Source organism: Aspergillus melleus (genome assembly GCF_016097325.1).
Source record: "Aspergillus melleus strain CBS 546.65 chromosome Unknown contig2, whole genome shotgun sequence".
Lineage (NCBI taxonomy): Eukaryota > Fungi > Ascomycota > Eurotiomycetes > Eurotiales > Aspergillaceae > Aspergillus > Aspergillus melleus.
The window spans coordinates 1,579,867-1,602,288 of NW_025763371.1; the positions used below are offsets into that span (position 1 = coordinate 1,579,867).

At 52.2% G+C, this 22,422-nt stretch overlaps 7 protein-coding genes across 7 annotated transcripts; 2 read left to right on the forward strand and 5 right to left on the reverse strand.

The window, feature by feature from the left end:
• Nucleotides 1-177: 177 nt before the first annotated feature.
• rasB (Ras small monomeric GTPase RasB) lies at nt 178-980 on the reverse strand (the record flags this gene model as incomplete). The annotated part of the gene is made up of 2 exons (XM_046085021.1): nt 178-825; nt 903-980. The coding sequence occupies 2 exons, from the start codon at nt 978-980 to the stop codon at nt 178-180; spliced, it is 726 nt and encodes a 241-aa protein (XP_045940984.1).
• A 5,968-nt stretch (nt 981-6,948) lies between these two features.
• LDX57_003376 (uncharacterized protein) lies at nt 6,949-8,060 on the reverse strand (the record flags this gene model as incomplete). Its single annotated transcript, XM_046085022.1, has 3 exons — nt 6,949-7,053; nt 7,113-7,997; nt 8,049-8,060. 3 exons carry the CDS (start codon nt 8,058-8,060, stop codon nt 6,949-6,951), a joined length of 1,002 nt encoding a protein of 333 aa, XP_045940985.1.
• A 588-nt stretch (nt 8,061-8,648) lies between these two features.
• Nucleotides 8,649-9,501, reverse strand: LDX57_003377 (uncharacterized protein; the record flags this gene model as incomplete). The annotated part of the gene is made up of 3 exons (XM_046085023.1): nt 8,649-9,289; nt 9,338-9,428; nt 9,478-9,501. The coding sequence occupies 3 exons, from the start codon at nt 9,499-9,501 to the stop codon at nt 8,649-8,651; spliced, it is 756 nt and encodes a 251-aa protein (XP_045940986.1).
• A 386-nt stretch (nt 9,502-9,887) lies between these two features.
• Nucleotides 9,888-10,262, forward strand: LDX57_003378 (uncharacterized protein; the record flags this gene model as incomplete). The annotated part of the gene is made up of 2 exons (XM_046085024.1): nt 9,888-10,125; nt 10,195-10,262. 2 exons carry the CDS (start codon nt 9,888-9,890, stop codon nt 10,260-10,262), a joined length of 306 nt encoding a protein of 101 aa, XP_045940987.1.
• A 600-nt stretch (nt 10,263-10,862) lies between these two features.
• On the reverse strand, nt 10,863-11,651 carry LDX57_003379 (haloacid dehalogenase, type II; the record flags this gene model as incomplete). The annotated part of the gene is made up of 1 exon (XM_046085025.1): nt 10,863-11,651. The coding sequence occupies one exon, from the start codon at nt 11,649-11,651 to the stop codon at nt 10,863-10,865; it is 789 nt and encodes a 262-aa protein (XP_045940988.1).
• Nucleotides 11,652-17,018: 5,367 nt separating this feature from the next.
• LDX57_003380 (putative nuclear migration protein) lies at nt 17,019-20,999 on the forward strand (the record flags this gene model as incomplete). Its single annotated transcript, XM_046085026.1, has 2 exons — nt 17,019-20,076; nt 20,137-20,999. 2 exons carry the CDS (start codon nt 17,019-17,021, stop codon nt 20,997-20,999), a joined length of 3,921 nt encoding a protein of 1,306 aa, XP_045940989.1.
• Nucleotides 21,000-21,350: 351 nt separating this feature from the next.
• LDX57_003381 (cytochrome b5-like heme/steroid binding domain-containing protein) lies at nt 21,351-22,384 on the reverse strand. Its single transcript, XM_046085027.1, has 2 exons — nt 22,034-22,384; nt 21,351-21,868 (listed from the first exon to the last, which is right to left on the reverse strand). The coding sequence occupies exons 1-2, from the start codon at nt 22,208-22,210 to the stop codon at nt 21,791-21,793; spliced, it is 255 nt and encodes an 84-aa protein (XP_045940990.1). The 5' UTR covers nt 22,211-22,384; the 3' UTR covers nt 21,351-21,790.
• Nucleotides 22,385-22,422: the final 38 nt, after the last annotated feature.

Sequence of the window (22,422 nt, forward strand, 5' to 3'; positions counted from 1 at the left end):
AACGAGGGGGGAAGGAAAGCCATCTGCCCTGCCATAATTATCACGATATCGACATCGAAATAGAGATAGTTAGAGAAAGAAAAGAGGTTTGTGGACGGTCAGCCTCTCCTTTGGCCACGATCGAAGGAAAAAAAAAAAGAAAGATTGACCAAAGCGGATTCAAGTAAATGGTCGCGATCACAGAATGGTACACTTCATACCGCTGCGCCGTGAGCGGTCTGGTCGGAAAGACTTGGGGTACTCCGGGCCGGCGTCACGGTCGCGCATGCTGCCCAAGCCGGTCGGTCGCCGATCCTGAGACCGTCCGCCCTGTTGTTGACGCTGCTGCCGAAGCATTCGAACGACGTCGTAGAACACCTTTTCAACATTGATGCAATTCTTGGCGGAGGCTTCCACAAAGTCGCAACCCAACTCTTTGGCCAATGCCTGTCCTTCCTGGGCCGACACGGCTCGCTCGACGGCCTTGTCGCTCTTGTTGCCAACCAACATCACGGGAACGGGGAGCGAAGCGCCGGACGAAGCGTTGACGGGGGAGCCTAGATAACTGGCGCCGGAGGGGGATCCGGAGTTGGCGGATTCCTTGACCATCCTGATCTGGTTGTAGAACCTCTGTATCCGGGAGAACGAGGCGCGCGACGTGATGCTGTAGACAAGCACGAATCCCTCGCCGTCACGGATCCACTGGTCTCTCAAGGCCGTATATTCTTCCTGACCCGCAGTATCCAGGACTTCCAACATGCACGACTGCTGGTCGATCACCACCTGCTTTCGGTACGAGTCTTCGATCGTCGGATCATACGTTTCGACGAAATGATTCAAACACAACTGGGAAAAGGACGAAGGTTCGGACGGTCAGTCAACCGCAACATCATCGAAGATGTGGAGAAATTGACAAGACTAACCTGAATTGTGAGCGCTGTCTTGCCGACACCACCATCTCCCAACACCACCAACTTGTACAACGTCATCTTTCCCGACATGGTGACTAAATCTGAGGCCCGAGGAAAAGGGGCACGGTGGTTGCGTGATGGGTGTAAATCGGATGCGATGGAGAAGGGGAGAGATTTAGGGGCGAGGCGAGCGGAGCCGGGGAAGAAGGAGAAAGGAGGGAGTAAAGATGGAAAAATGAAGAAAAATAAGCGTGAAAAGCGATGTATGCTCCAGGGTGAGCACGGACACGGGAAACGGAGTGTTGTGACTTGTGAGACGCTGGGACCCAAATGAACGGCTATTTTGGTAGTGCGCGCGATTAGCCACCGGGAATAATCGTCGTTGATTTCAGACCGCCGTCCTAGCACAAGCCCGCACAGCTATGCTCCTTGTTTTTCGGCTTTTCGTTGCTTTCCTCTTTTATATATTTTCCTAGTCATTCAAAAACATTTAGCCAAAGGTGTGAAATTTTTTGATTGACACCAATCCCAGGGAAAAAATGATTAATCAAACCACATACCTGGAGAATTTCGCACGATTGGTTGCCTGACAAATAATTTTGTGTGGACTGCGATTTCCTAGGGGACAAGAAAGAGAGGGGGAAAGCGTAGTGGATAAGCGGCCACCAACAGCTGCAAAATAGTACAAACCAAGCCCCAACTCCAATCAAATCAGAGTTCCCGTGACAATGCTGAACGTCTCGGGGAGGCAAGGAACGCAACAGAATGCAAAGGAAAATTCAAGCACCGTAGGAGGATTATAAAAAGAAAATAAAAATAGAGGAAATAAAACAAGAGAAAAAAAAAAAAGCAAATGGGAAGCGTCTTGTAAGACACACAGAAGTTTTGCCTCAAACTGTTTCCGCCACGTGAGGGGGGAGGGGAAGAGCGTAAGCCAGAGTGATCGCCCGCAGCGGATGTATGTAGGTTGGAAGGTTAGGTTGGTGGTGAGAAATAGTCGAAAGTAAGTATGTGGAAAGAGACTAGGTGCGTGGGGGGTGCGAATGAAGGGAACTTTGTCTTATCTGGAGGAACAAGGAGGAGGGGGAGGGGAAAAAGAAGAGGAAGAGGAGCAGATTAAGGCTTGGCTGACAAGATTCCGATGGACGAGGGGCGAAACCCGAACAGTTTGGAACTCCAGTTTAAATTCAGTATCAGGGGGGGAATGGAAATGGAAAGGAATGGAAAGGGAGACTGCGTGAGTGAGAAGGGAAGAGGGGCTTAAACACTCGAGAGGAAAAGATGGCGAAGAGGAACAACAGTCTCAAATAGTAATAATGATCATAACAATAATATTAATAACTACAGTAATAACTACAATAGGGAGAGAAAAAAAAATTGAAACGAAATGAGATTATGGTTTTTTAGAAGGAAAAATAAAAAAATTAAAAAAAACCCCCCCAATAATATAGAAAATGAACTGAAGCAGCGGAGACGATCCCTGTCGGAGACCAACAACCGGTCGACTACTAAGTTCCTAACTTGCTGAACCGTCCATGTGTTTTTTACAAATTAAAAAATTCGAAAACAAAATAATATAGAAAAATAGTGGAAAGCCATCTACTCCGTAAACCTACCAGCACTCCAGCAGCTCCGTAGATACTCCGCGTTCATCCAGTCCGGACACTATTAGAGTCAATTTGAAAAAGGGGGAAGGTATACAAAGGAAGTCCGCGACGGCTCTATCATCTATGCTATACGGAGTACTTTACTCACTCTTTCCCACGCAGGTATATCCTTGTATCACCACCTATCTCTCAGGATCTATCAACTGTACCCCCCTGGGAATCCGTACATCGATCCTCCAGTCCAAGATCGCCATCCACCTCCCCCCGCTGATACGGATCGATGAATTCTTGCATTCCACGGTTCTGGAGTACTGTGTACCTGAGGTCAAGAAGCTACCTTACGTATCAAATTCATCATTCTTGGCGGTCTGTTGGTTTCTACTATCAAATACAACGTCCGGAATGACGTTGCTGTTACACAGGTAGACGCTTGCAAACCTTTTCTTTCTTGTTACCTTGGGTTCTGAGGTATTTGTTCGATGTTGTATTCATTCTGCTCATTGAAATGTTGTGTTTTCTGTTCATTGTTCTCTCGCCTGGCACTCTCCCAAACCTTCTCCTGGCCCTGTTCATGATGAAACTGGCAATCGACCAAGCGAGAACTCTCTCTGGCGGAATGGTTTCGGGTAGACACGAAAGTGGATGAAGGGTCAGGGCTGCTCTCCACCGTCATCGAGCGTTGCGATTGGGTTTGCGACTGACCCGATTCGGGCCTGTTCCAAGGTTCGGAAGAGTCCTACGAGAAGGCAAGTGGTGCCATACCTGAACTATGCGCGATTCTAGACCTGTCGGGGCCGAATGGATGACATCCCAAAGATTCGGTGTCTGTCTTCTTCCTCTCTTGCTTTTCTGTGCCTGTAAAAACAACCCCAGCGAAATTCCATTAATCCATCAATCCCTTTACCCAAGGCCAGTAAGTATCCACTCCATGTCACCCTATGCCACACCATCCCCTTTAGTTCCCCATTTTTCCACCGCAGACTCCAACGGGGAAGCAGAATCGAACATTCCGCGGCCCCTGAGCAACCGGGCTAAAATCCCATCTTCCTGATCCTCGGGATTACCTCATGGCTGATTTTCCTCCATGTGTATGGCGTAAGCTACGTATTTTGCTCGTTCTTCATGCCGAGGTGTCCGTCTATCGTTTTGCTTACGGAATAGTCAGGGAGTTAGAATCTCTTGGCCTTCTTGTTTTCATGGATTGCTTCCCTTTTCAGGTCCTGGTCGTTATTGGTTGTCCCAGACAGGCTCTCTCTCTCTCTTGTTAACCAAATAATTTTTTTGGAGAAAAGAAAAACAAGAACAAGAAAAATATATGCCGCCCCCGTCAGGGCTTAGCAAAGAAACGGACTGGCACAAGGGAGACCAAACGATCCATGCTAAGTTAATAGTGGGGGGTTTGGCGGATTGGTAACTGCCCCTCCCCCCTATTCGTCGTGGCATCCGGACTGGTAGACTCCTTCCTACTCCCCTTCTGGTCTCTATGGAGTAGTTAATAATAATGAATAATGATGGCAGCGCCACTTCAGGGCCCTAAACGGTTCTCTCTAACTTGTTACGGAGTCGAGGCACTGAGGTAGAGAGGGTCAGAGTGAAAAGAGAGGAGGGGGCGATGGAAGGCAAAAAATACAGTACTAAAATGAAAAAGAAAAAAAAAAAAAGAAGAATGGATAAAACCTCCTAGTGTCCTCCTAACCTCGCCTATTGAACAGATCCCTGTCAATAATAAGCAGTAGGTAGAAGGCAAGCTTGCCCTCCCCTACCGGATTGTATTCCGTCGATACCCAAGTAACCTAACCAGATGCCCGGGCCGGTCCATGGCGGATACTTCCACGAGCCAACAGGATTTCGTCGAGGGATTTTGACTGTCTCTACCAGAGGGGGATGCGTACGGTGGTCCTTGGCGATTTCTCGAGGGATGGATAAAAGTCGACTGGTCGGCAATTTAGCCTATAACTAGATACAGGACCAGCATAGAGGATTCCGGAATTGCTAAGGGGAAAGGATTGATGTCTTCTAGAAGACTAGAAGATAGACAAAGAGGGCGTGCAGGGCCACTATGGCACTAACTAAGTGGTTAGTCAAGGACCAGTAGATTAACGCAATCCAGAAATCATCCACCTTAATATCCCGAGCCCCGTCGATTTCCACGTGGGAGGACGGTTAACTACGCTGTCGCAGGTGTCTCACTCTTACATCTGCGGCTTGCATCTCACGTCTCAAGACTTGACGAACCTACCTGTCTTTGTGGTAGGTTCTCCGGGGGTCGACTGTGACGGCCCATGACCGTTTGATGATTCCATACGGCCCCTCATATACACCGTAACTCCGTGGATCCAGCCAGAATCGATCCATTTCTAGGAGTCACGGTCATTCGAGGATCTTCCGTCGTGAACGGGACGCAACATGGATCCGAGGTAGTCCGTCCCCGTCCCATCATAATCAAACTGACTCGAGCGACGCTGCACAAGAAGTCCGTGGTCAACGGGGAAATTCTACCCTAAACCTGCTACGTAGTTAGGTTCTTCCTCAGAAGCAGCAAAAGCAGGAGAATAATGCCGCATGGCGCATGCAACACCCCTAGCCGCCCCGGTCGATAATTTCTTGCCGTACGGAGTATTTAATCCTAACCACATTTTCACTCTGCTATTTATATCTGTCAATAGGTGTAAATTGGTTCTTTTTTTTTCTCCCACCTCGGCTGTGCGTCAGTCCTTACGTGCATGCATGCATCCTGCCTTTTCATGCCCTGCATACACACACCTACATTCATGCATTCTCCATCCGCAGGTAATCAAGGTTAATCTGAGACCGGGATCGGATTGTGGCAGTCTCATCCTGGAATTCCGACCAATCTGGAACTCGAAAACAAACTTTTAGTTTCTCCCCAATTCCGTTTGGGCAGCCAATTCGCCTCCGTGGAGCGTCGAGCAATGACGGGGTCAGGGGCGTTCCACTGGTTCGGGCCGCTAGGTAACAGGAAACTGCGAGGCCCTCCGGGGTTTTATTTTCTTTTTCTTTTCTGTTCTTTGTTTTGTTTTCGGTGATTTTGCCATCCTGTCTAGGCTTCTGGATTTATTTTATTCGGATTTGATTATGGGGATCATCGAGGCTTGTTCTTTCTATTTACTTGTATCATACGGATACTCCGTACATTGTCGCGAGAGAATAATATAGATCGGTATCGACGTTGCAACCTAGTTTCAGGTCGTAGATTCAACGGAGTATCGCATTCTTTCTAGAATTATGAAAACTGGGTATCATCGTCTTCTAGGCTTCTATAACGCCCCCATCAGATACTATGAGTCTATGACCTAGCAGTACACCGTAGTCAGTGGTACCTAAACCCTAGTCCCTAGGCAGTTAGCAGTGTCATCCACTGCCCACATCCCCTGAAATCATCGCTCATCAGCCACCACGATCATCATGACACCTGTCGCAGGACCTTGGCCGGCTCGACGATGGATCCAGATGTTCATCACACCCTCCGTAGAAGGGAAAGGTCGTGAGTAGGCGCTTCCACTTACCGGATCCAGTTATTCGTGCCCTGTCCGCCGTCAATAGCCATGACGTGCAACGAGTGCAAGCCGAAAAGTCTGTCAGGTACGGGGATACTCGGACGAGATCCGGTGTGCGATCACCGGTGGCTTGATTAGGTTTGAGTCCGCGTGCTGTGTTCTCCTCGCAAAAGAGCGCCAGCCTGGACAGGGCAGGTGGTACGTCTGAACCGGCCGTACCTAGGGATGTAACTCGGTGATTAGGTATAATGACTGTGTAACCCAGGGCGGAACAGCGGGTTCATCCTCCGGCTGGATAAGCTTCGATCTGAACCAGGCATCATGATCCAGTGTCGGTTTACAGAGCCCAGTCAGGCCAGTCCTTGCAAGTGGGTATACGTACCCCGTACGTTGTTACGCATCTCCGGAGTGAAATAGGCTTAGCTATGACGGCCTCAGAAAGAGTATCCATGGGTCTTCGATGACTATGTGCCGTTTTCAATAAAGAAGTGAAGTCTAGGCCCCCGTCGTTGACCCTTGCGGTGGATACTAACGTTTACCGGGCAGCAACGCGATCGACGGGATCAATGCCTAAAGGTGTTCGGGGCAGACGCCAGACCGTTGAAATGTCCAGAATAGAAAGAGGGGGAGGCCTTATCTCGATCAACTATGAGCTAGGGTTACTCCGAATGGAGCCCGGACAGGGTTGCGGAAGGGAGGGGTCGTTCAAATCCCGGTGGCTGTGGGAATAAGACAGGGGTCTAAATAGCGCGTTATTGACGGGATACGCTGTGCTTCCAGGGGTTGAGGCGGGTCATCGAGATTAGGTGATTGATGATACGCGTGGACAGGTTGGCAGATTCTGGATGTTACTGGATGCTTGATGGTAGGTCGATTTCCAAGGTGACCTTGACAGTTTGCCACTTCATGCTTGTGCTAGATATCTGGACTTGACTACAGTTTCTCCAATGGGAGGATATCTGGGACAGGGCCAGCAGGGACGACGGTCTGCGAGCCGCCTACTCTCTTCCCCAGCGCCTTGAGATAGTTATACTTGTACTATCGAATTCTTGTTAGTATGCAATCGAGACTCCAGTGATTCCCATAGTTCAACTCACAATATAGAAGAACGTCGTCTTCTTGAACGCCCCTCCACGAGTCCTCTCCGACTCATCAAAGTACAACTGTCGATACCAGCGATCGATCCGGGGATAGTCATGACGGATCATCTTCAAATTACACCGAAAGATCAAGTAGTACGCGACATCAAACCGACAGATGGTCGTATACAGCCGCACATCCGCCTCGGTGATATTCTCTCCAAACAAGTACGGCCCATGGCCCGACTGCGCCAGATGGTCTTCGACGCGATCCAGCGCCTCGAAGAGCGGGTAGACGTTGGCATCGTAGGCCTCCTGCGTCGTGGCAAACCCCGTCTTATACACTCCGTTGTTGATCTTCTCGTACACCCACTCGTTCATCGCATCGATCTCACCCCGAAGATGAGCCGGATACAGGCCCCCGCCCGGCTGGTTCACCTCGCGTCGCTCCGGCGGCAGCAGCGCGTCAAACGAGGAGTAAAACATGCGAATGATCTCGCTGCTCTCGTTGCTCACGATCGTCTCGCGCGTGCGATCCCAAAGCACCGGGATGGTGTAGCGGCCCTGATACCCCGGGTCGGCTTTATGGTAGAGCTCGCGCAGCTCGTGGAACCCGTATAACGGATCTTGAGTAGCGGAGCCCCATCGTCCTGAGAAGAACCAGCCGTTGGGCCCCAGCTCGGGGTCTAGGATTATCAACTGGATGATATCTTCGAGGCCCTTGAGGGAGCGCACGATGTTGGTCCGGTGCGCCCAGGGACAGCCGTAGTTGAGGTAGAGCACGTAGCGGTCTGGTTGAGCTGGGAACTCTGCTGTCGGGTCGGGCGAGACGAACGAGCGGAAGGAGGAGTCTTGTCGTCGAAAGTGCCCGTCCGCGTCGGCGTGGCGGTAGATTTTGGATTCCTGGGGAGTTGTTCAGTTGAGATGAGGCCGGGCGTATAGGTCTCTACTTACCGTTTCGGTCATTTTGGATGATATACTTTGAGCTCTAGGGTTGAACTGATGAGAATCGAACTTACACTTCGAAGATATGTTCAGAGATATATTCTGTTCCATACACCACCGAATATGTTGCAAGATGACGGGCTAAATAGTCGTATGCTGGTTCAATCGCGGCTTACAAATCCACCTGCAACGGTGCGAAATACTTTTGCCGTTGCGTCATCGAAATGGAAGGGCAATTAGGAAGCATGCAGCAGCCTCGTGTTGTATATACTAAATAAAATGCTAATGCCTCGTGTTTACTTTTGGCCATGCAAGACATGCAAGCACGTTGAGCGGGGTAAGTAGGCCACGGATATATCTTATATACTAACCTGGCACTCCTATGTACAGTACCGAAGTAAGCACAGAAATATATCAAGATATGTAGACAGATATAGTCTGCGTATAGATCACATCAGCCAACATCATATCGTTAATGCAAGACCATTATATCTCAACAACCAGTGGCCCCTCCCCCCTCTCCCTCCTCCACTTGTTTGTCGCATCCAACACTTCCCTGCGTCCCCTCAGACCCCATCCCCACTTCCGCCAAATTCCCTCCGAAATCTCTCATCCGTTGACATGTCTCGGCGGCGACCACACAGCCACGCCTCGATGCTCGCACTCTGAGTCCGGAAGGCCCTCGAAGAGCCTGCCGATTGTGTCAGTCCACAACTCATCCTCGTCGAACTGCCCGGCCACCAGTATGATGTTATCGCGCCATTGAGGATGCGGGATCAGATTCATCCAGTCTTCCTGAGGGCTTGTCTGCTGCACCAACGTGGGTGCGAGGGCTGGGGGCACGCTGTCGGGACGCGGGGGGTTGGGGATGGCGCGCGGCGACGTTGACAGACAGGCTCCTGGAACGGCGCCCAGGGTGACGGAGAGGAGTTGGCCGTTGATGAGACAGCGGAAGACGTTGAACTGGAGTAGTGTGATCAGGTGGCCGGAGGATAGAAGGAAGATGACGCGAGGTTGGCTGCACCGCCCGGAGGTGGATGTGCCTGGTCGTAGGGCCGTGGCTTCAGAGGGTCGTAATGCATTTCGAGTCTGGTGGAAAGTGTCCGCCACGTATGCAGGGAAGGTAGAGACCATCTGGAGGTCTTCGTCCCAGCATGGAATCCTGGGTTCGGACTTACCGGCGCTGACGCCGGACGGACGCTTAGAGATGGGCGTCTGACGTCCTTGTCCTTCAAGGGCCTTGCGTCTCCCTGGCTCGGCGGGTTAGCTTGGACGCAGTTTTAGGCTGGCACACTTACGTCGCCAGGCTCGTGTATTCAGTCGCGTCTGCTTTCTTCGTCGAGCTGCGGCATCGGTAAGACCTGTCCAGTCATCGTCCATGTCATCTGCCTGCGCCAGATCAGTGGAAACCTTTTCTGATAATCAGGGAGCAGCCCACCTCAGCTAGCTGGGGCATCTGCATAATAGGGATCGGACGTGCAACTGGGAATGCCGACATTGGGCTTCAACTAGACGTGGCGGGGGCATGGAACTAACTCAGTCTTCTTAGTTTTGGAGGTGAAGAAACTTAGCCTTCTAGAGCTGTTACCTCCGATATATCCTTCATCATATCATGGAAATGGGCTGCTCACCTTCCATGAGCTGCAGGATTCCAGTCTAACTGTCTTGTTTGTGGCTTCATGCAGGCTGCTCACAGGGACGCTTGACCTGAGTCGGTGTTCTTCATTCTATACAAGAGTCAACGGACGAGATATCTAAGAGACTTTGTCCACGATCGAGCCCATCCTGCATACAGTTTCTCTTAGCACTACCTGGCCAAGCATATCCTGACCACCACTTCCATTCAACATGACGTTCCACCCCGATATTCTCCCCAACCTCACCGGCAAGACCTACATCGTCACCGGCGGCAGCTCCGGCACACCCACACCTACCTACATTCAAAGGCACATCCCCCAATCTAACAGAGATCAACTAGAGGCTACGCCACCGTCGCCCGCCTCGGCTAACACAACGCCCAGAGCTTCCTATCCACAGAATCCGCACTACACGGCCTCGTCAACAACGCCGGCATCATGGCCACCCCGTTCGAAATGACCCCCGACGGCCACGAAGTCCAATGGCAGACTAACTACCTCGCCCATTGGGTCGTCAGGACCATCTCCTGCCGCTTCTGCGCCGCACAGCGAGAACCCTGCCGTCTGGGAGCGTGCGGGTCGTTAATCTCTCCTCGTCGGGTCATTATGGGGCGCCGACTGGCGGAGTGGACTTCCAGGACCCTGCGTTGAGAGATGGCAGTGTGATGACGCGCTACGGGCAGTCGAAGTTGGCGAATATCTTGCATGCGAAGACGCTGCATCGGCGGTATGGGCTGGGTTCGGACAACGCGAATGCCGGCGAGCGGGCAGAGATGCTGACGCTGTTGAGGAAGGTTTTGAGGCCTATGGGGCGCTTGGGGGTAGAGTGGATATTGATACGGGATCGTGGACGAGTCTGTTCTGTGTGGCGTGTCCGGAGATGAGGAGGGATCAGAGTAGGACGTATTTTCAGAGGATTGCGGAGGCTGGGTGGAAGAGCAGGTTGGCTAAGGATATTGCTCTGGCGGAGAAGTTGGAGGATTGGACGAGGGAGGTGATGGTGAAGGAAGGTTGGGTTCAAGAGGGAGATGGTGCTTTAACGGTGCAATTGATTCGTTTGAATATATTTCTGCTCTACAGCTGGACATGGTAGTAAATCGTATGTATGTAGTATAGAAAGATCGTGCAGGTTCACTTAATTCAGTAATATCATAACCACATATCCTATATCCTCATCGTCAACCCATCAGTCGGTAGGAATACCCAGTTGCCTCGCAGCCTCAACCAGTCCCTCAGACTGGATGTCAATCCACAAATCCACATATCCCTCCCTCCGCGCCTGATCCGGATCCAAGACCTCCTCCTGCGATCGCTCAACGTAGATCGTCTGGAAACCGCAGGCCTTGGCCCCTTTCAGATCACCCAGATGGGCCGCCACCATGGCACATTCCGCGGGGTCGAGACCGAAGCGCTGCGCCGCCCCGCGATACACCAGGGGCGAGGGCTTGTACGCCCCGAAGTTCTCGGCGCTGGCGACGTCGGTGAAAGGCAGACCGCCGTGCCCTTTCAGGTCTTCAAGCAGCGCAACGTTACCGTTGGAGAGCGTGCAGGTGCGGAATTGCCGGTTCAGCAACGCCAGGCCGCGCGCGCTGTCCGACCACGGTTCCAGACGGTGCCAAGCTAGCGTGAGTTCCCGTCTCTCGTCGTCCGTGAAGAGGGTCTCGATCTGTCGGTCGTGCAGGAGCTTGTGCAGCGCTTCGTAGTGGTGCTGGTCGACCGAGATGAAGGCCTGCGAGGGGTCGAAGCTGCGCGTGAATCGCCCGTAGGATCGACGCCAGTCTTCCGCGAGTGCCTGCCAGTCCTGTGCGGTCATAGAGGAAACGCGAGCGCGCACGTCCGGTGAGAGCTGTCGCTGGGGATCGTTGAGGCTTTGTTCGGCGGCCTCTTGCAGTGCCGAGGTGACTCGGAGACGCCACTCGACGACGGTGCCAAACACGTCGAAGAACAAGACCCGGGGAGGCGGATGGATCGGCATGTTTGATGGGTTTTTTTCTTTTTTTGGTATAATTATATACTCGCGTGGCGTTATCCTTGAGCAAGGGTTATATGCAAGCTGCCGATTGCCACCGACGGACGTGTCTAATCGATATCAAGGCAATACGAATGCGGGGAACAGGAGCCGGGTCAGATGAGATATGCAAACAAGTTACAGAAATGAAATCTCTCATATCCCTAGTCCCGTTCTTTGTTTTAAACGGGCGATTCTCCCATTCTCCCGGGTGAGCTCGGGTGATGATGGAAACGGGATGAGTCAGGCTGAACGTTCAGCCTGAGAGAGAAGCCGAGGCATGTTGCTGTCACACAGCGGGTTTGTAGATTCTACCTAGGTAGGATACAAAGAATTCGAAGGCGCGATTACCCTCGCATTGTTCCGTTAAGTCACAGTCACGAAGGACAAAAACGTCATCGAATTCTAGCAGCCTAACTTCGACCCAATGCGGCTGCAAATATATTAAACTAACGGACCCCAATTTGCACGACTCCATAACTCCCCCAAATGAAGGCAATCTAATCCAAAGCATGGACCACCCTGGCCAAATTGAAATGCTACCGAATCCCGACGTCTCCTTTCTCCAGTAAATCACTTCGGGGAACAAGTGCCGTACCCGTAGATAATGATGGTGAGACATCCGGCCATATTAAGACTCAGGAGGTTAATCTCTCGAACGTTTCTAGACTCGAGTGGATCTGGCTTGACTCGCGGATCTATACACGGAGATCAGGGACCGTAATGTTGACACATGGGAATATTTGGTAGCATTATCACAGTACTCCGTATGTTACAATGAAAACAAAGAAAGAAAAAGCGCCGAGGCACGGAAGGCGCCTCAGTTAGGGGTAAGATATGGAGACACTCGCCCTTAATCATTAGAGTCATTGGTGTATTTGCTCCTCCTCATTAGTGGGTGTCTACGACAGGGATTGGAAATGATGTTGCGTTGCCACTGGCGAGTACTCCGTAAAGGGGCTCCTTCGGCCGTAACACGACTAGGGTCTGAGAAGTGAAGGGCGTTCTGAGCGTCCCAGCAGGTGGGTGTGTCCATCCGCATGTGAATATTCCTCCGGTCCAAATTCATGACTGGATCTGGGTACGCGCTGCCAGCGTTCGAATGTAATGGTGCAATCGTCGTCGCCAGCGTCCGCCAGGGACAGTTCAAGGCAGCATGAACCCCAAGTTCTATGCAACGAGGAGACGGTATCTTGCATATCCCACAAACGCCTCCTACTAAACTCTCCACGAGCCATGCTGCTCCGGTCACAGCATGCCTTGAGAACCAGACGCATTCTCATCTGTCTCCCTGAAAAGTCTGACTGGGTCTCGGGCTCAAAGACGGCAAATGATCATCTGACGATCGAGTAAGTGGGCTGTATAGCTCCAGAGCCTTTCAAGATGGAACTTGGTCATCCGCATCTCTCTATACCGCAGGATTTCACGGTGGCTTGCGTGACCCGCAGGCTGCGCAAGCTGCTGGGAAAGTATTGTGGATAGCTATGTGTTTCCGGTAGATATAGGTCGGTGACTTTTGTATAGAGAGGCGAGACGACGAAGCCCACCGAGTTTTTCAAGTCGGGTGTTGTCCCCATCGAGGAGAACTAATGGAAGGTATCATCACGAATCGGTTGAGTTGATCTATATGGCTATGTCTGACGGGAAGAAATCGGCGACACCAATCTCATATTCGAATCTCGACGCTGTCTCGATGCACTGGACGGCTGTATCAATATCGGCAACCAAAGGATAACCAGCAGGTGATGAATGACAGGGTAATACCGTATGTAGATGGGAACTGTCCTAAAGATAGACTATCACCAAAGCTTTCATGATACATACATACCTACGGAAAGATTACCATGTCTGGGCACCTGCCTGACCCGTTAAGTTAAGGGATGTCAGCCGTTCGTATCCTTGACATGTCTCACTGTGGACGCGCAGTAATCCACCGTCACCATAGCATCAGGGATCAGGGCTCAGGAGATAGAAGACAGGAGACAGGAGACTGACAGGAATGCTCAATGTTTACAAATTGGGCATCGAGGCTCAGTAGGTCCAAAGCAAACCCTTATAAGTGATCGGCGACCACATCACCGGCGAGATTGATCGTCTCCATTGCCGGATTCGCAGGGGGAAAATGAGTTATTATTGAATCCTCCGTACTGCGATCGCAGACCATGGAATCGACTGTGATCTGGCGATCCTTGGACCCGTCACATTATCACTTTCGGCCGGTGCTTCAAGTTGAAAGTCGCCTGCATAGCCGTGCGCCGTGCGGCCGTTGTGCGACGTACGTAGGTACACAGTTAGCACTGTTAGTACGACTGTAGTACTCGGAAGTAGAAAGGCTGACAGCTGCAGCCTGGATGATCTCCTCAACGGTGCATGTCCATCGGACTCCTCTTTCGTTACATTGACTGCTAGGATGTGATCGGCCAAGGTCCGTGAGTGAGGATTCCTCCGAATCCTTTCGTGTAGTACTGCGTCGTATTGCGTAGCGCGTAGTGCACTTACTCGCAGATGAGAATCCACGATCCAACGCCGGCGGAAATTGGACTCGGCGGCCCCGCGACACGAAGGACAAAGACTCTCCGAGTGACAAGTAATTAGATGGTCCTTGCCCGACCGAGTCTCGAGTCTCGATTCTCGACAGCCAATCGATAGATTCGCATTGATTCAGATGCTTCTCCTCCGGGTGCACCGTGACCTGTCACCGTCCGCGTCCGTCGAGGAGTCCGTCGCCTGTCGAGTGCCCCTGAATCGAAGGCGCGAAATCCTGTCGACCAAGTGGGTCGTCTAACGAGGCCCGGTTGCCCACTTGGCCACTAGTGTCGTTGAATTCTGGACCTTGAGGATACTGGCGACCGACGCTAATGCGGAGCTTCTCTCACGTTCGGAACCGGCATTAGGGCGTGTGAATGTGACGACGTGCGATCCAATGGACTTGATCGCTCGAAAGTCATACTCCGTGCTCCGTTCTTATGGATGTACATTGGGAGTAAATTTGTATGTAAATCGTATTCCCCGATCTCCGCCCGGGGATACTCCGGATTCGAGATGATTATATCAGTGAATCGACGTCATGCAAAGCCTGTCATATTCAGCTCCATGTGGAATCCCAAGGTCGCGATTCTCAAGGTTCAACCAAGGTTTCCCGCTGCGGGAATGCAGACTTGGACCAAAAACGAGCAGGGAAGAACCAAAGTGAAAGCAAATCCGTCGCTAATTTCCGAAATGGAGATGCCGCGCCCAAAGTTGAGGCCGGTGGAGAGCTGCGATCCAAGGTTCCCTGGCTCGGCTGCTCCCTTTTCGTCCGGTTTCTTTGTTCTGTCCCTGGGAGGCGCGTCAGGGAAGTGGATATGGGATATGAATAATAGACAATATCGTCTCTTATTAAGTCATTATTTCCCAGTCTGCGGAGTAAAATGGCCATTATTGAATTGGAATGCATGTCGTGTCGGAGTATTTGCCCATATGGGAATTCGGCAGACTCTCCTTTGCCCCCGAAATGGTCTTTTGCCACTATTCTACAGGCTGCACAATCGTTGTTGATATCAGAAGGACAGACAAGCAAGACATGCATACTTCACGGCGCGATCTACTTTCATGGACCGGAACTACGAAAGATCAATATAGGGCAGCTGGAATCCTGAAACACGGACCATGAGCTCTTTGGAAACTATGCTTGACGATCAAAAGGCCAAAAAAAAATAATAAACTAGACAGCGAAAAGAGTATCGAGGACAGACATTAGACTTGAATCGATCTCGACTTTTCGCATCGTATGATGCTGGAGCGGGAGATTCGCAGGATGGAGAAGATGAAATTAGAATGATTCTCCGGAGTAATTCCATAGTCCATCGTTAAAATGAAAGGAAATGAAGGCAGCCATGGACGATGACGACCCTCTCGTCGAGATCATTAAGGATTAGCACGAACTGGACAGAGAATTGATGGAGGCACGCCGGTAAAGGTCGATCCCCAGAACTAAACCGTCTAAAAGTAATCTCTCTCCTTTTTTTCCCCTTGACTGGCCAGCCGGATTGACCACTTTGTTTCAGATGTTTTGTTCTTTCTTTTGTTTTCCTCCCCTTTTTCATTTTATTATATTTTTATGATTCCTCGTTGGATCGAGACTATTGGCCCGCTAAATCCTCGACTATTCTTGTCGCCGGACGCGTTCCTGTCGTTGCATCCTCATCTCCCGCGTCTCTCCTTCTACCGATCGCGCGGTGGAATTCAACTGATCGTCGCCCACTTGCCCTTTTCTCTCCCAATTTTGATTCCCGTTTTTATTTTTATTTTCATTTTTATTCATTTTCGTCCTTTTGGATCATGGAGCCACTGGCAGCTCCGGTGGAGCCGTTCTTTTGCTTTCTCCTCACACTAATCGGGAGCAGGAATGGAGAATTGATTCGACTCTTTCTTTCCCACCCCCCTAAAGACTAACGAACACCCCTGGACGAGCTAATTGCCTAGTATAGTAGCCATGGCTTGCCTTCATGCCGTGTCTATCCCGATGCTCGGACGTCCTTTGATCTCGTCCGACCAGCTCTGTGATAGATAGTTAGCTCATGACTGGTCGTGACCCCCCCCCCTCCTTCTCAGATATTTTGTCTAGACTCTGACACTCGTCCGAGGATTCGAATGTGAAAGCATTGGCTGTGAGACAACGTCAATCAACTCCTTCGCAGTCTCCGCAGCTTTAACCTTGCGGTCTTGGAGCTTGATCTTCGTTTCCCTCGCCCGCCCCCCCGCTTCGACCAACTCGATTTACTTTTATTTTCCTCGTGCTAGCTCCCATCCTCTTCCTCTTCTTTTTCTTTTTCTTTGCTCTTCTTCTTTCTTTCACCAATTGTACTCCCCCTTTGTCGGGTGGCTAGAAAAGGGTCGTTGTCATACAGCCGGGCACGGCATCAATAATCTCCTGATTCGGCATCGGAACGCCTTGCAGGAGACCGCTTCAAAACGCGCAAGCGCGAAACCACTTGCTTGATAACGTACGTGACCAGCGAAAGAGATTTGTCCGTTGGTGGCCTTGCTTTTCATTGTCGTTCTTGCCTCTTTCCATTTTGTTGTCCGCATCACGCTGACGCCTAGAAACAGGCTGTTTAAACAGATTGCCACCGCTGCTGGTCTGCGTTTTCTTTCTTCCACTCCACTTAATACCGGCTGGCTTCAAGGGTTTCCTTGGACTCGGCATCTGGAAGTACCACTCGGCGTACACTCCAATGCACGGTTCCTAACTGGCCAATGGAAACGATCACCTAAGGAGGGAAATCGATCTCACTACTTGTTTGAACTAAAGCCGGACTTCTGGTCTTCGATGTCAAATCTATTATCGAAATCATGATGGCTACGGATACCATGCCTCGGAGCTCGCCGGCACAGGCCTTCCCAATGCCGTCCGCCACCCCTCAAAGGATCCCCTCGATTCATGTAAGGAGGGATTCCTCTCCCGGTCCGTTGACGTCGCCTCCTTCTCTCCCCACCCAGAACTTCTCGCCCGACGGGCGCAGTGATTATGACGACGGCGCCGACGAGGATGCGCTGTCACCATTTGATCCGCGTCGCTTCACTCCGACGTTGCATGCATCTCTAGTGTCGGAGATTCTGTCTCTCCGACGGGATGTGGAAAGCAAAACAAAAGCCATCGATGTGCTCGAGCGAAGCCTGGACGATTCTCGCAACGAGAATGAAGACCTCGCCGCTCGGCTGTCGCAGAGTACCAAGGAAACCCGCTCGCTCCGACATCAGTTACAGTTGTTGGAAGGCGGCAGTTCCTCGGCTCTCACCGAGCTTGCCCGGGAGCGCGATGAGGCGCAAGAAAACATCGCGGATGTTCGTAAAAAGCTAGAGCAGACTCAGAAACGAGCTCGAAGTCGGGAGGAGGACATGGAGAGAACGCTGAACCTGTGGGAGCGCGATAAACAATCGTGGGAGAACGAACGCCGAAATATGGAGCGCAAGGTTCATGTGGTGGAAGGTCGTCTCAAGGTCGTCTTGAATGAAGTGGCGGCCGCTCAAACGGCCGGCTCGTCCCATTCCGGCCCAGATACCGATGAAACAGCGACGACCAAGGAGGGAATGACCGGCAAAGACAGTGACTCGGCAAGCATTCGCTCGGGCAGTAGTCAAGGACGACGCCGGACTAGCGTCACCAGCGTGAGCTCCGACGAGGGTGACTATCATAACATTCGGTACTCGGTAGCCAGCATTGCCAACGTGCCGGGTATCAACAAACCCGACGGCCTGAGCCTTGCCCAAGAACTCGCGTTTGACGAAGACGAGGAGTTCGGGCTTCCCGACGAGGACCTGGTGCCCGCATCCCCCGAGGCGCTTCCGGAAGAGCGTCCGGTGTCGGTTCAATCCCACATCTCTCATACGATTGGCATGGGAGCCAAAGCGAGAAAGATCCTAGGTCTTTCTCTGCACGGCAGCAACGACGGTCACCCCACTAGAGGCGACGGCACGTCGGAATTGAGCAGCCCCTGGAAAGCTCCGGTGTCGTACGTATACCGGGACTCGGGCATTCAGTACTCTCCTCCGCCCTCTCCGAAGCTACCAACGGAGAGCGAAAATCTGCCATCAAGCCGATACTCTGAGGAGTCTCATGGCGATAGCCAGGCTCCCGCTGGGCACTACTCGTCCAAGGACACCAGCACGTCGACGGTTTCGGCTGACATGGTCTCGACGTCTTGTCAAACGGTCGCAGATCTTCCCACTCCCCCATGGACGCCTCTGATTAGCGAAATGCCACCTTCGCCGTCGCTTCCCGAGCCAGCTGTGATGGTCTCCACCTCCGTGCAAACGGAAGAGCTTGCACCTGCCAAGATCGAATCAAAACGAGTCAGTCTGCAGCAAACCGACTCTGCGTCACCCGAACTCGCGGTCCCAATGATCGCAATTCATCCGCCTTGCTCAGATCCCCCTTCGCCCCGTGGCAGCGTTGTTCTCCCGCCTCAGACCAAGAGTGCGTCTTGCCAGGCTGATCTCCGTCCCGCTGTGGAAACCCAAACGGTTGGCATCCAGACGGAAGAAATTCGGATCGATCAACGATCTGTCAAGTTGCCAGCTAGCTTACTTCCTTCAGCTATCCCAGATCTGCCGCTTAACATGAACGCTCAGGATGTTCCGGTGCAGCCGTACCGAGCGCCACCTCCACGGCCCATTAAGGGCGAAAGAAAGCCGAAGTCCTCTGTTGACGAGAAGCCGGCGAAGCCCGTCTCGGAAACTCAGTTCTCGGGCCATACCCAGGCCTATCCTGGAAACAACGACAATGGGCCTCTGTCCGAGGAATCGAAGACGGATATCAGGCGGCCTTTCCGATCGAGCAGCCTCTTCGCCGGGTTTGAGCCGCAGAGCGACGAGGAGGAGCCATCCGAAGAGTCCAAGGATATCTTTACTGACGATGCCCTTCTCAACCGGCCGTTTGCTGCGTACAAATTGAAACGGGGCAAGCTAGTTTCGACGCAAGACCGCCCGAGCGTGGACGAAAGTGTGCGTGAGGTCGATGAGCATCTGATCGACCTGGATGCTCGTCGGGACACAGCAAAGGACGCGGATTTCATGGGGTCCTCGCAGGGCCCAAGATCCGGGATGGCGACACCTACGGCACGCCAGCAAGATATCCGGCGCGCTGCGATGATCTCTAGCGGAGCAGCAGCCCACCAAAAGATACGGCCTCGGAGTCCCAGCGAGCCGAGCATCGACAGCGGGAGTGCCAGCGGAGCCTCGAGCGTTGCTCCTCCGTTCCCGGTGCCAATCCGTCTCAGCTCCAGGAAATTCCCAGTCAACGGGAGTGAGGGGCGTCAGAGTCCGACCCCTTCCAACCATCCCCGGAATTTCTCTGATCGGACGCGTCCACCGATTGTGCGACGTCCCACCCTGCGACGAGTCCGGTCGGCCGCTGCAATGTCGCACACCGAACATGACCGGCCGGGAAGTCTTTCGTCTCCCATGTCGGGCTCTTCATTTGGGCAGGAAAGCCCTCATCAGCCTTACCCGCCTCTTCCGTTCGATGAACTTACCATGCCCCGGGATCGACGATCCAGCCAACGGCAGTCGAATCATCATCGTGCGACCCCGCCGCGCGGACTGCTCCATGAGCGACAAGATTCCACGGCCACGTCGGTTCAGCCGACAAGCGTCGTCGATGCGATCGCACAGACCATGGTTGGAGAATGGATGTTCAAGTACATCCGTCGGCGGCGATCGTTTGGCGGCGTGGGTGAATCCAAAGACAACTGGGAGGGCCGGAATGCCGAGGAGGTGTCGGCCAACATTACCAACAGTGGAGTTCGGCACAAACGATGGGTCTGGCTGGCTCCCTACGAGCGAGCCGTCATGTGGAGCAGCAAGCAGCCGACGAGTGGGCCTGCCCTTCTGGGCAAGAGTGGCAGGAAGTGTAAGTACAAAGATATCTTTCTAGGTTGCTGGGAAACAAGATTGCTAATATAACTGACAGTATTGATTCAATCCGTGCTCGACGTCAAGGACGACAACCCCCTGCCGAAAGGCGCCAACCCACACAACCAATTCAATCGTTCCATCCTCATCTTGACGCCCCAGCGGGCGCTTAAGTTTACAGCCTCTAGCATCGAACGTCATTATGTTTGGCTTTCTGCACTGTCGTTCTTGAGCCACTCCGCCATGGGCCTCCACGACCTCTCTTCTCTGCCCCCTGCTCCGCAAGAAGAGTTCACGCCGCCTGCTCAGCCAGCATCGTTGCGCCGAAACCCGATCCGCGACTCGATCCGCATCGCCAAAGGCCGACCTCGACCCGGTCCCAAGGGCAAGCGATCGTTGAATCAGCCGGAGCCCGTCCCCGAAATCCCTGCAGGCCGAGAATCGACCAACTCAATGGACGCAGCCGATCCACCCACGGTGCCTCGATTCTCCAACCACGCGCGCAAGCGAAGCAACACGACCCCTCGGATGCCGGCGATCCCAACGATTCGCAGCTTCTCCAGCCAGGGGACGATGCCCTCGAACCCCAGCACGCGGGGATCCTCCGACACGCACGGGCCGCAATCGCACGGCGCAGCTACTACGATCAACAGCGGCCGTAGCAGCTACAGCCGCCGAACCTCGGAAACCAGTGTCCGAACGGGTACGAGTAACTTCTTCGATGCGATTGGAACGGTGCGCATGGAAGCCTTCATTGACCAGGCAGACGCCAGTCGAATCCGTCCCACGCGCGCCCGACATGGCCGGAAGGTTTCGAGCCCGTGGGGTGCGCCGCAAAACCCGAGATTTCGTGAACCCGACTACTCTCCTTATGACGATTTCGAGCATTTTCACCATGACGATCCTTTTCGGGGATTTTAGCCCTCTGCTCTAGCCTGCTCTCCCTCTCCCTCTCTTCGTCTCTCTTTCTCTCCCCTTTTGATTAAAAAAGTCATCCGTCGCCATCGCTTAGCGACATCCTACCTCGTTCTGTCTGTATATTTGGCCCTCTGTGTATGTATTCGTGTTGTTCTTTGCATGTGGGAAGGGAGTCTGCTTTATCATCTATCTTGCCTTTGTGCCTGATAGTCCAGCTCATCGATATGATACCATTTGTTTCTTGCGGAAGATATCACCTTGATCTATCTCTTATACCATTCCGGGTTTGGTTTTCGACTTTCGGTTCTAAAGAAATTTCAGACAATAATAAGACACAACGTCATATTTTGGAGATCCTTCATTGATTTTGTAGAAGTGAAACAGTATAAGGATAATTACTTTCTAAAGTATAGAACATGTCAAGATCGCTAGCATAGTTATAGGTATCATATGATTTCCAGTAAATAAAACACCAACATCAACATCAATCAACATCTATAATCAAACAATCGAATAGCATAGCCCTTCCTCCCATCATCTAGAGAACGCGAATCCAGCCAGAGCTCAACCCCGTTTTTGCGCCTCCCGGGCCGCATCCTCAATAGCCCGTCCATAGCCATAAATCAACCCATAGGAGAGGAATGGTATAGTCTGGTAGGCAGTCATGTCCTCCGACCTTCCCCAATCAGTCCAAACCAGACCAAGCAGAGCCGGCCAGTCCCAGGTATCTGTCGTCACGCGAGTCAAGGAAAGAGAAGAAAGAAAGTAAGAGGTAATCAAGAAAGGAAGCGCGATCACAACTTCGCCGCATCCTTGACCTCCCCGATCTTCAACTTCGGTGTGTATTTCTTGAGGACGCCTTCATTGTGGTACTGCAGGAAATAGACACGTTAGCAACGCAATTCGATACTTTTCAATCGGATTGATTCTCTCGAGAGAGAGAAAATGGACGCATCGCGGGGTAGGCGGGTAGGTGGGTAGGCCAGACAGGCACGTGAAGACTAGATAGAATGAAAGAGAGGCACAGAGAAACAAACCTTCCAAAACTGCTTCGAAGCGTCCTTGCCAGCGACGCGTTTCAGGATCTTCGCGCCGCCGGGATGCTCGTCGACGAAGGCGGTTACGTCGTAGACGTTGTTGTCGATGATGATGTAGAGGCCCTTGTCGGCGTTGTTGTGGGCGGCCACGTCGGCGGGGGTGAAGGATTGGGACATTTTGCTTCGTGTTGGTGTCTTTTGTTTTGGGTTTTGTTTTTGGAAGGTATCACGACGGTTTAAAGGTGTTGGTGCTGGTTGATATGGGGAAGGAAGAGGAGAGGAGGAATAAGTTGATCCGGGGTCGAAGTGGAGAGGGATGAGCCGAGGTTAAAATGCGCCCGTCGGAGCCGCGGTCGATTGCAATACCGTCCTTCTGATTGGAGTTCCGG